The 12918-nt window shown below is 33.9% G+C and overlaps 1 protein-coding gene across 4 annotated transcripts in view; it reads left to right on the top strand.

Annotated features, from left to right (window-relative positions):
- The window catches only part of LOC136042547 (replication protein A 32 kDa subunit-like), a 30973-nt gene extending 19017 nt beyond the window's left edge, over nt 1-11956 (top strand). For all 4 annotated transcript variants that reach the window (XM_065727513.1, XM_065727512.1, XM_065727514.1 and 1 more), the window contains exons 4-7: nt 1422-1610; nt 3627-3758; nt 6633-6712; nt 11802-11956. In XM_065727513.1, coding sequence (XP_065583585.1) covers nt 1422-1610; nt 3627-3758; nt 6633-6712; nt 11802-11883 — 483 coding nt within the window. In that variant the 3' untranslated portion in view covers nt 11884-11956. The remainder of the gene's footprint in view (nt 1-1421; nt 1611-3626; nt 3759-6632; nt 6713-11801) is intronic.
- The last annotated feature ends 962 nt before the right edge of the window (nt 11957-12918 follow it).

Below are 12918 nucleotides of genomic sequence, written 5' to 3'. Positions count from 1 at the left end.
TAATTCTATTTTTACTTCATTTCGACGTAAAACCACCACCCTCTATCCCTGCAAAAACAATAATTTATCTTTGTGTTCTATATATTTGAATATTAGTGAAACTTTTCAGGCCCAGGGCCTAAACACACTTAATGGTCATGGTCTTAGTAATAGATTCATGTAATAGTAATAGTTGTACCCTAGTACAGAGAAAAACAGCACCTAGTTCAGGAACGGTACTATTATTTCAATTCACCTTAATAGTAAAAGTTGATGGCGGAGACAATTTAAAGGAAATTTTTGATGAGAGCTGGAAACGATAACAAGTCTCCTTTTTTCTGTTTCCAGTACTAATAAGGTACTAAAATATTATTGAGAACTGCTTAAGGTGATTTGAAAGCTAAGATTCACATTTACCCACTTTTTATAATTTCGTCTTGGCAAAACTACCATGAAATGCCTCATGGCACCAAAATACAATTTTAGTGTCACTTCTGGAGTGTAAAGGCTTGAAATCATAAAAAGTCTATCACTAAAATCTCCATAATCAAAAACCCTTAAACTAGTTTTAAAAATCCCCCCCTTTAATACTCCCTTTCGTAGTCAACTTTGCGAGTGAAAAAAAAATGATTTTGAGAAAACTAACGAGTTTTCTCATTAAAAAAAAGTCGTTCAAATACGAGGCTAATTCGTTTATGATTGATGCTATTTATTTTCATTTCGACATTAAAAACCATTGCTTCAGACTTTATGCAATGTTTATCTGCAAAACCAGCTGAGATAAGCTCACTCATAAAAATTCTTTATGTTTGGTAAATTTTGAAAAAAACTCTCAATGCGAAAACTGGCCTAGGTTGAGTTTCCTAAAGAATTTAAATTGTGTGGCAAAAGTTGTAAATAATATAGCTGGCGAAAGACAAATAAACACCTCATAAATTAGTATCTTACTTAGTGCACGCTACTTAAAGAATTTCTTGCTCCATTGAGCAACATCCTGTTTTTTTAGTTATACTTTGTGTTTTCAGTACAGCGCTATTTTTTCAGTATCCTACAAGTACAAGGCAATATTATGGCTTAAAACACATGTTAGAATCTTAAAGTTTTGTATCTTGTTGTAACTGTTTGTTTATTAAAGTAATGAAGTAAATGCCTGCCAAGATCATCCATCGGAACTAACTGTTTTTTTTTTTTTTTTTATCACTTCAACTCAAAATATATCACTAGCATTCAAAATCCATTTTGCAAGTTAGACTTATAGTGCTACCTGACGTAACTTGAAATCACAGCTTAGGTACCAATACAGCTGTGAAAACTCGATTTATTTTTGGGACACAGTGCGCGGTAGCAATGCTAGCGGCTGGAGACAGGAAACTGGCAGCACAGCTTAGATACCAATATTGGTATTTAAGCTGTGCTAGAAATTTACTAATTTTTCTTCTTAGACTAAACAAGAACCTGAGCTGACTGATGAAGCGATCGTAAAGGTGGTTGGGCACTTCAAAGAGTTCCAAGGAAGAAAGTCACTTATGGCTATAACCTTTAGGATTTGCGCCTCTTATAATGAACTAACATGCCATATGTTGGAAGTCATGTACACTCCCCTGAAGCTGAAACAGATTCAAATGAAGGACGTAAGTATTTATTTCCTTGTGCAGTAAAGACTTGTTAACGATTCAGAATACCCTCAGGGATTTAGATCTGTAAGTACTGGTTTCATGCTTGGGTGACAGAATGCATTGGACTTATTTTATTTGGGCTATATATTTGTACATTGGGGGGTGGGGGAAAGTATTTGAACAGTTTGAAGTTAGAAGACAATTCTTACTTCATAATATGCAGAATAATTGTAGCCCACACATTTTGCATGCAGACCTGCTGTACTTTATCCTCCCCCTCTAATGTGCAAATATATACCTCAAATTATATGTCCAATGCATTCTGTCGCTCGTCACTTCTCTTTTTGGCTGTGAAACCGGTTCTCTCAGATGTTATGTTCAGATCAATAACTTGTGTGGGTTCTGAACAATTAACAAGTACCGCCTCTTCATAGTCTTTTTTCTTGCTTTTTGTGGCTGAGAATTTTATTCTTTAAGGTCTGGTAAAAAACGAAGTAGGGTAATAAGGCACAATTTGGGCAAGATGTCTTAATTGTCAATAAAATCAGGTACAAACTAACAGAACAGAGAAGAATAAAAATAATCACGTACGTTTCGAACCCAAAGCCTTGAAATGACCCTATAGTTTTTCCTTATAATAATTTTGTCAGTCACTTTTCTTCCACAATACGAATATTTTGATTGGTAAAGCAAAAAATAATTCTGTATCATGTAATTTTGAAGGTTTAAGTCAATAGTAATTGACAGTAAAGAGCTATTTGTGGTTCTGGTTTTATTATTATTTTATTTTTTGGGTGCCTCACAACAAAAAAGGAATAATTGTAGTAGAAATAACAGTATTTTGTGCTAATATAATCTTTTTAAAAATACAAAACAAGGGGGGGGGGTAGAGAAGAAAAATACGTGTAATAATGTTTATCTAGGAGTAATGCTTGAACTTAATGAAAATCAAAATTGTAATTACTTAGCCAATTCTTATGCTCAAACTATTCGCAATATTTCTCGTAATATACATCAATCAAATAACTAAACTGCTTCTCTGTAATTTAGGAAGAGTTTGAAAGAAAAATGGATGGGTGGGGGAGGTACGGGCGTAAGGGATTTGTAAAATTTTGCTTCATTGTGACACCGATTCTATTACAAAGATTTTTATTTTCTTTTCTGTACTTTCAAGCACTTGGCGTAATAAATAATTAAGTAGCAATACCAGTAAATATGTTTTGACTGTGAATTGGATTTGGCTTGTTTTGTTTATTTTCTTTTTCAATGAAAAACAGACCGTGCACATGGAGATCAAACCGTGTCTATGATAAGGAAATTCATAGCAATTTTGACTAGAATACTGTTAAAAACGACAAAAGTAAACTAGTTAATTAATTAGCACTATGCTGCTGCTTAGCTAAACTTGATGTAATAGTACTTGTAGAATTTCGCGTGTCATGAGCGGTTTTTTGCGAAAGCAATGTATTTGTTGTTATTTGTAAAAGCACGCCTTTCTATGAACTAAAACCCAGTGTTGTAATTGTTTTTTGTTGTTTTTTCTTAAGGTGAAATGGCTCATCATCATAGCTGACTGTAATTTTCGTCGCATAGAAAAATCAGTAGGCTAATTTATGTCTGTAAATTTGTTTGGATTCTGGCTTGGTCCTCAAGTCAGACCATAGTTGTTTATTATCGTAAAGAGCTTTTTTTTCGGAATTAGATGGTTCAGGAATTGATCTCATAAAAAATAATGGGCTATCCCGCTAAGGCAGTCATCTTGTATGGACAAACAAGCTTCAGTCGAACATAAGTAGTTGATATTGTTATTTCAGCGTGAAATTGCGTAAGACATTGAGGATATATACAATAACTGAAAATTCGTGATTTAAACTTCATTATTACTCTTGAATTGTCTGTTTTTCTTCTAGCTGTTACAAATTCCGTCACGTAAATCCTATTCCCTATCTTTTGTCTTCATTGTCACTCTGGAAGTGAACTATTGTAATCCCAGGAGAAAGATCTTTCATTTATTTCCTCTGAACTTTGTAGCTTGAAAAGTCTGGCATAAGTCACCAAGCAGAAGGAGCGTTGCCTAATTCAATCATTGCGCCACTAATGGATAGAGGCTCTACGGCTGGTGGTTTCACTCCCAATCAGCAGAGAGTACATGCAATAATTGCGGTAAGTGTTTTAACATAAGCATAGACTGTATATACTTTCTATTGTTCTTGACCAGCCTAGATCGAAAGGCGCTCACTGTACAATCATAATCTTGCAAAAGAGTATTTAAAATATATATAAACAAAACGGTCAGTAGCTACATAAAATATCGTCACGATGAACACTTTTCCTTGTAATATTCAAGGAAAATATAATTTAACTGCTAAAGTTAACGTCTTTAAAGCTTTCGAATCAAAGTAAAACAGAAATATATGTATTTATATAAGAAATTATAATATAAAGGGACAAAAAGCTATCCACCCCTACCTACTTGTGTTTTACCATTTGACAAACGATGGTATAAAATATTTTCGTTGCATAGGGCTTTCTCTCGTGCTTTTGCTAGGCTTTCGGGGGTGAGTGCGAATGCAAGGTGGAAGGAAGATGCTAGAAACATGAGAATAAGATTCAGTCTCTATCCCGAACCTTCTGCACAGAGCTGACTCCCACCCAGAGTATTTTTTCGAACTTCGAAGGGGAAATGGGATGGAGAGCTTTACTTGACGGTATGCTACTATTAGAGATCTAGATGTGTGGATGTATTAGAGATTAGAGATGTGTGGAGTCTTGGGAGGTGTTTTTATGGGACGGGGGGTTGAAAAGCTGAACGAGAGAAAGCGAATGGTCAGCTTAGATAATGATTTTGTCTACCTATGATTGTTTGCTTAAGTCCGAACTGATAATTACGGCTTAAAGCTGGGCTCGCGTAATTTTAGTTTCTTGTCGAAAATCTGGAAAAACGTTTTGTTATAGAAAATGTTTGAAAATATCAGATATTCCATAGTAAGCTCTCACTCATCTTCTTCAAAAGAACCCATTTCTATCCATTAAAGCTGACAAACTAAAATAGAATGGTGAACTTATTGTCTTGATTTTCAACGATTTTTTCAGCAACTGGTATAAAGGTTTGGTGTAAATATAGTTTTCACACAGTGAAATCTTTTATGGTTCATATTAACTTAGGATGAGGTTTATAAATGCATGCCTGGACACTCTTAGAAATTTTATCCGGGACTTTTCTTCATTTTTACTTAGTTATTTTTTCGATTTGTCAAGTACGACAAAAAAAAGAAGAAGACGAAAAAAGGCGAAATAAACACTAATACGCGCTTCAAATTATCAAATTCCCTTTGGGACTTTTTTTTTCGCATTTACAAATTCTCAAGTTTTTCTGTTGTATATAGGACACTGCTCTGTAACTATAGAATCTCCTAATTATGGGGGAGGGGAGTGAAGTTTTTAGAAGAACAAACCAACAAAAACCTCTCGTAAAGCAATTATTTGGGTTTTGTATTCTAAAGTGCCATATTGCAACATTTTCGTCCTTATATGTTTCACGTCTAAAAGTCTTAATGCGAAAAATAATCGCTCTTTCTGATGCAAATTTTACTTTTTTATAGTCAGTGTAAATAAAAAAAAAAAGAAAAAAAAATACCAAGCGTTCTCTATTCTTTATTTTTAAATGTTTGTAGTGTTGTTTTTAGCGTCCAAAAAGTATTTAGATATGTGTTACACCATTGAATACAATTTTAAATAAGTTGCAACCAAAGAGTGATTATTTTTTTTAAAACTGAAAATGGAGAAAGGTATTTTACAAGATGCATGTTCTGGCACTTCTTGTTCTGTTGAATAGCCTGCTCCAACTCTAACCTGGTACTCGGTAAAAAAAAAATATTGTTCTTTGAATATAAGTAGAAACCCTATGGGAATGTTCTCTAAGACGGTAGACGATGGTGACAGAACCACACAATAGGGCGATAATTATTTGGGTTGATTTATCTTTTTTTTTAAGTAATGGTATAAGTTCTTCAGAAGTTACTAGTGCGAGAAGAATACTCTTATTTTTAGCAGGATGAAGTTGCTACTTATAGGACTCAAAAACAGGATTATCAAAGTCTGTTGAGACAGAGTAATCTGTACGAGAAATGTGGTTCAGTCCCGCTTTCCAGGGCTATAATAATAGAAAGGATGAGATGGTTAGGACAGGTTTTGTTGAAGAAGTATGTTAGATTGGCAAAGATAGTCCTTGTCGCTCAGCCGTCTAAGGCACAGCAAAAAGCAGGTCGACTCAGAATCGAGCGGAAGGATGTCGAAAGGGAAATCTCCTAGGGGAGCCCGGAACTTCTAGGGAGGGCTTGGAGAGGAAGGCATTGCATAGAATGGGATGGAGGAGGAAAATGCGTAGCTGTGTTGGCCTCAGGTGGCTTGGTGACGCGGTGAGTTGTTAGTAGCAGTAGTAGTAGTAATTCATATGCGGACAGATTAGATTAATTTTTCGTTTACAATATAATAATATTTACATATTCACTGGTTCGGATCATTCCCATTAATTACAGGACTCCGGTCAATATCGCAAAGCTCTTGTTTCAGATTTAGTAAATTTTATGTAAAAACTTTTGCCTATATGTGCCGTGTTTTGCCTTTTCCACCATAAGGCAAACCAATCTGAAAATCAGACATATGCAATGGTCAGATGAGTTGCCTGGAATAAGAGACAGTGACTGAGCTGAAAGGTGAAGAAATGTTATCAATTAGTAAAACTGACGCATCAGCTATCCTAGTTCGCATAAGACATACGGATGTTAAGCCGTGAGATAAATGGCGTTCTTCGAAGCTGTATCCCAGTTTTATCGGCATGGGGAAAAAGAATTCCCCCATGAGAAAAAAACTGTATTTATGGCTGTTATAGCTATTTAACGCGAATTATAAGAAAAACGCTATTAACTCTTGTTCTTGTATGTATTCCCTGGTAATTTTGGTCATTCTGTCTGTCAGCATTAGTCACACTCTTTATCAGTTTTCTTCCTTCTCAAATGCCCAAATCTTTTATTTTAGAACTCAAGTGATGAAATGGGCATACACAAAGATGATATTGTCAGGCAGTGTCAAGGCATCATTAACAAGAGAGAAATAGAGTAAGTTCTGTTTCCTCGATTTTTATTTTCATTCTTTATACTTTGATACTTCCAATCAGGCGAAATTATTTCAGTATTTCAGGTTAGAAATTTAGTTGTTTCCGCTCACCCGAGGAATAGGTTCAACCTTTATCTTCTTTGAACTTTTGCTCAAATTCCCAATTGTCAACATGGACCGCAAAGCACGGGAATCCGATAACAGTAGGAACTTAGTTCTTTTTCAAAAAGGAAAACAAAAGATGTTTTAAAATCGTCTAAAATCAAATAACTTGAAATAATGATTAAATGGATGAAATGATAATTAGTGTCATCTAGTGGTTCCAAGCAAATTCATGAAGCTAATATCAAAAGCCTGTGTAGATGTTATCTGTATACATACGAGTACTGTCTGTATATTAGTGTATGTTGTTCTAACTAGTCTATGTTCTATAGCAGGGCTTCTTAAACTGTGGGTCGCGACCCCCAGGGGGGTCGCGAGACTACTGAAAGGGGGTCGCAAAGATCTGATACTTTTCAATCACAATAAATAAAATTTTAAAATTAGTATACACACTACGTACAAAAATATAAATACAAATAAAAATCATACAAAATACTATTGTAGTTTTATTATAATTTTTTTTTGAAAAAATTGGCAATGCAAAACTGTTATGTAGGGCCTATAAATGAAAATATGGAAGTAGCATTTAAAATAATAAATACAACGCGCTTCTCGATTTTCAACTGAAGCTATGACATTGATGTCTGGCCGCCGGCGTCAGTGTTTGCAAGATAACTTAGTGATTATAAGTACCCAGACGCCGCGTCGCCTTGGGCTTACAGGTTACACATTCTGTTTGTACTTCAGTTTGGACTCAGCTTTGTCTTCGTAGAGACATGTGTGTATTTACTGTGTAATTTTCAGTTGGTGTTTTAATTATTACGTTAAAGTTCAACTACAATTTTTTTAATTATTTATTATCATTTAACCATCATGGATAAATGGCTAATTAAAATTCCAAATAATAAGTCTGCCACGCCCTCACAACCAAGTTGCAGTGCTTCAAATCCGACATCTAGCAAAACAAAATAAAGAAAATATGACGAATCATATTTGCAGTATGGCTTCACATGCTCTTCTCACAACAATGAAGAACAACCAGTGTGCTTAATTTGCAAAGAAGTTTTGACTGCAGAAAGCATGAAACCGTCAAAACTGCAACGACATTTGAATACTTAACATGCAACGTTATGAAAAAAGCCAATAGAATATTTTGAGCGTCTTTTGCAAACATCAAATAAAGAAAAGAACACTTTGGAGAAGTATGTTACTTTGAATGATAAATATCTATTGGCATCGTATGAAGTTTCGTATTTGATAGCAAAAACGAAAAAGCCTTTTACTATTGGAGAGCAAATTTTACTACCCGCAGCTATAAGAATGTTTGAAATTGTTCATGGAAAACAGTATGCTGCTGAAATTAGTAAAATTCCATTATCAAATGACACTGTGTCCAAAAGAATTTCAGACATTAGCAATGATCAATCAACAGCTTCTTATGAGGCTTAAAGACAGCTCAAAGTTTGTAATGCAACTGGACGAGTCGACAGACATTTCAAAATGGCACAGTTGTTACTTTTTGTAAGATATATTTATGAGGGAAGCATTCATGGAAATATACTGTTTTGTCGTCCTCTGGAAGGTCATACTCGTGGAAAAGATATATATATACATATATAAAAAAGTAAATGAGTTTTTTGAAAAAGTAGGATTAAATTGGAAAAATTGTGTTGGTGTGTGCACGGACGGTGCTGCAGCAATGACCGGACAAGATCTTGGTTTTGCAGCATTTGTTAAAGCTGGAAATGATCATATTACATTTACACATAGTATGATTCACCGAGAGGCACTTGTTGTTAAAAAAATTGCACCAGAATTAAACACTGTGTTTTTTGATGCAGTCAAAATCATTAACTTTATTAAAAGTCGAGCACTTAATAGTCGATTGTTTACAAATTTGTGCATTGATATGGATTCGGATTATACAAGTTTATTGCTACATGCTGAAGTTAGGTGGCTATCAAGAGGTCGAAGTTTGAAACGATTATTAACTTTAAAAGATGAAGTTCTTATATTTCTAACAGAGCAAAATTCTAATTTGGCCGATTATTTTCACGATAATTAATTGCTTCTCAAGCTATGCTATTTGGCAGATATTTTTGATAAAATCAATGATGATGAATTTATCAATGCAGGAAGTCTGCGTTAATATGTTTATGTTAAAAATTAAACTTGAGGCCTTTGTTAAAAAAATTCTTATATGGAAGAACAGAGTGGAAAGTGGATCGCTCGAAATGTTTCCATTTACTGACGAGTATATAATTAGTAACAATATTTCAAAAAAAGATGCTCCTATAACAAAAATTATAGTTAATCATTTGAAGGATATGGAAGTTTACATGCATAGGTATTTTCCCAATGATATCGATACACAACAATGGATTTGCAATCCATTTTCAATTGAAATGGAAGAAATTAATTTTTAAACTTAAAAGCACAATAAGAATTTGCCGAATTAACAAGTGATACTACCTCGCGACTCAGATTTTCTCAAGTGCCTGTGCATGAATTTTGGATAGAAATCAAATCAGAATATCCCCTACTATCGGAAATGGCAATAAACAAATTACTGCCATTTTGTACAACATATTTATATGAATCAGCCTTTTCCACATTAACTTACATAAAATAAAAATACCATTCAACTTTAATAAACGTTGAAAATTTATTACGATCTGCACTAACTCAAATTGAGCCTAGATTTAATTATTTGTGTAAAAATAAACAATCACATCCGTCACATTAATATTGTTTGATGTTAATAATATGTTTTATTAAAAAAAATTGTTACAAAAGTTTATTTTTTCTATTGAATATAGATATAGTTTTATGTTTTCTTATAAAAAAATTGTTACAAAAGTTTATTTTTTCTATTGAATAAATATATATATATAGTTTTATTTCATTCTATTTATTGTGTTTTATTGCAACCGATATCCCGTCAACGTATGTGAAATGAATGGGTCCGTATTCTTTAATCCTTATTTTATTTTCATTGTAAAATAGTCCGATATTACATCTACATCTACGGTTAATATATATTTTATTATATGGAGGAGGGGGTCGTTTAAAATTTCCTAAGCTTGAAGGGGGTCGCTATATAAAAAAGTTTAAGAAGCCCTGTTCTATAGGACAAACTTGCTTTAACGGAAAAGTGAAAATAAATTGCAAAGAATTCCAAATCTGAATTTTGAAATCCAATTCAATTAAAATCTATATTCTACTGAATAAAAATTAAACCAATTAAAACTTGTTTTGAATGTTTTTCTAGTTGTGTGGGCAATGCTATAATGTGTGTTCGACCAAGATCGTATCTAAGAGGGGAGTTACCAGATTTCAACCCCATTCCCCCGTTCTGCCTGAATTTTTGTCTAACAGGTAAAATGTAGCAAAAATACATATGCAAAATTGCCAACGTGTTTTTAAAATGTCTTCTTTTTTCGTACCTATCCCCCTCTCCGAAAAATCCTAGATACGCTCTTGAGTGCCACTAGTAGTTTCTAATTCCTCTTTCACGCATACTAAACTGATGGTTTTACCATCAGATGGTTAAAACTAGATTGTTTTACCTGCAAAATCGTAGTAGTCGATAAATGTTACTATTTTCTATTTCTAAAGCAAATTTATCTAGGCTAGGGTACTATCTATCCATATTTTCAACAGCCTGTTATTGTAGTCGTAAGTTAATTCATCTGAAATACTAGTATCTTCATCGGTCAGTTCGACAGGGTCAGTTCTTTTTTTAGTCGCAAAATGAACAACTAGGATTCTGTTATTTATACCTTTCCAACCTAAGCAAGACTTACAGCTTCCTTATTTATCAGGAGCCCTACTCTCTGCCAATGCACCCCATCCTTCCTGCCTGAGGAATTAAATCCTGTGTCACCCGATACCATGGTTCCTACCCCTGGGAACTTCTACCAAGTTTCTGCAACTTCTAACAAGTCTTAAATGGGGACGAAGACCCCACTGCCTTTCCATAATAAACGTAGAACAATAGGGAAATTTTGTATTTGACAGTTTTTTTTTTTTTTTTTTTTTTTTTTTTTTTTTTTTTTTTTTTTTTTTTTTTTAATATACGTTGTAACATTCTAAGTTGTGATTTTCATGTTATTTGAATCATTGAAATTATTATGGCCTCAGGAAAAGCAATGGGTCCCAAACTAGTGCAGGACAGGGACTAATACATCTTCTCAAATCTAGACGAAGCGCTTAAGCTGGCTTAGAACCGGACAGCAATAACTCCCTAGGACATCCAATATGAATGGAGACTTTGTACAATCCTGGGCCCATCTTAATTACAACATGGTTTTTCGCATGTGACGATGCTTTTCTATCAACAAGAGTCGAAATCCTGCACAAACAATATTCAGCCTATTACCTACGACTCAATATATATTCCTGCCTAAAAATATTATAGTACTATCAGGAGACAGCCCATAATAGATAACTTTGCTAGGAAGCGTTTTTTCAGTAAAAAAAACAAAACAAAAAAAAAACAAAACCCACCAAAACAAGCAAAACCCAGAAGAATTATCCATCAATTAAAATCCCGCCCAAATGCTGTGTCACGGTTCTTCTTAGGGAAACTCGTGAATGGTCCACCCTGACTCCACTAAAATTGAATATGTATAATGTTGAATCATATATTTTTTTTTGTGGTTTATTGAATTATGATGAGACATTATTTGCGACTAGTTATTAGTTAAGATTCGTTTTTTTTTACCCAAACCTTGCGCTTCCGTATCTCAAAGTTTGTTTTACCCTTTCTTTTAGTTTTCCATTAACCTCCCCTTTTCTGGTGTATTTTTGAATTTGCCCCCTTTCCTTTAAATTGGGCGCCACAACTCAAAGTAAATGACTGTGCCTATGCTAGGTTGCATTGTTAAATTTCATTCGCTATGATGTGTCCGTAGATTCTCTGTCTTATACAAGTTTTTTTGTTAGTATATGACAAATAGATTCCATTTCAGTTGAAATTCTTTTTAGGTCCATTTTACAAATGATGACATCCGAAGGTCACATCTTTTCTACGGTAGATGACGATACCTTTAAATCTACAGATGCTTAAAGACCTGTCATTTACCATTCACTTGGCTTTTCCTTTGTATAAGTTTTGATAAAATAAACGAAATATTACTGAATGGATCTCTTTCACACAGTTTATGATTATGAACAGTAATTTATAACTCACTGGTGGTAATTTAATGTTTATATGTTAGCAAAGTTTAAAACCTGATGTTTTCATTGATTTGTAGCAAGGGATCTTAAATTCAAATGCTATTTATTAGGTCCATTTTACAAATGATGATATCCGAAGGTCACATCTTTTCTAGGTCACATCTATATGACGATATCTTTAAATCTAAAGATGCTTAAAGAGCTGTAATTTACCATTCGCTTGGCTTTTCTTTTGCATAAGTTTTGATAAAATAAACGAAACATTGCTGAACGGATGTCTTTGGCGCAGTTTATAATCATGTACAGTAATTTCTAACTGAGTGGTGGTAACTTAATGTTTATGTTGTAGTGTAGTATAAAACCTGATGTTTTTGTTGATGCATTTGCAAGGGATCTTAAATTCAATTGTTATTTATAACAATACCACCCTCCTAGCCAAAGACCCACTATTCCATTGCATCATTTTGAAGGGACAACAATTTGCATTTTTTTTTCAGTTCAGAAAGTCAATGAGCCCTAAGAAAAACTGTGGAGTATATATTAAACGATTAAGTTTAGTTTAAAACGTAAAAGCTTTTATTTGTAAAACGTTTCTTGCATAGTTTGTATACTACTTTCTACCGGAGAAAGAAATTGGTTCCAAACCCAAATGTAGTGTGGGAATGAATAGTTTTCTAGAGTCTAAAGCACTAAGGCTAGGGATGGTAGAGAGGTTTCAATACTAATATGCAGAACAATGCCCCCCCCCCCATAAAAAATAAAGTGATCCTTTTAACTAAGCGGACTGACTGGAAAAATGTAACTTCTTGAGAACATACTACGGTGACATATATTCAAACACACTACTTTTTCCTATTTTAGGCTAGTGTAGACGAAAATTGTTGCTCTAATCTAAGGGGTATCATTCCTTAGCCTTTTCTGCTGA

Source organism: Artemia franciscana, unplaced genomic scaffold, assembly GCF_032884065.1.
Source record: "Artemia franciscana unplaced genomic scaffold, ASM3288406v1 Scaffold_1445, whole genome shotgun sequence".
Lineage (NCBI taxonomy): Eukaryota > Metazoa > Arthropoda > Branchiopoda > Anostraca > Artemiidae > Artemia > Artemia franciscana.
Note: the sequence above shows the minus strand (reverse complement) of the source record. Positions and strands in the feature narration are given on the sequence as shown.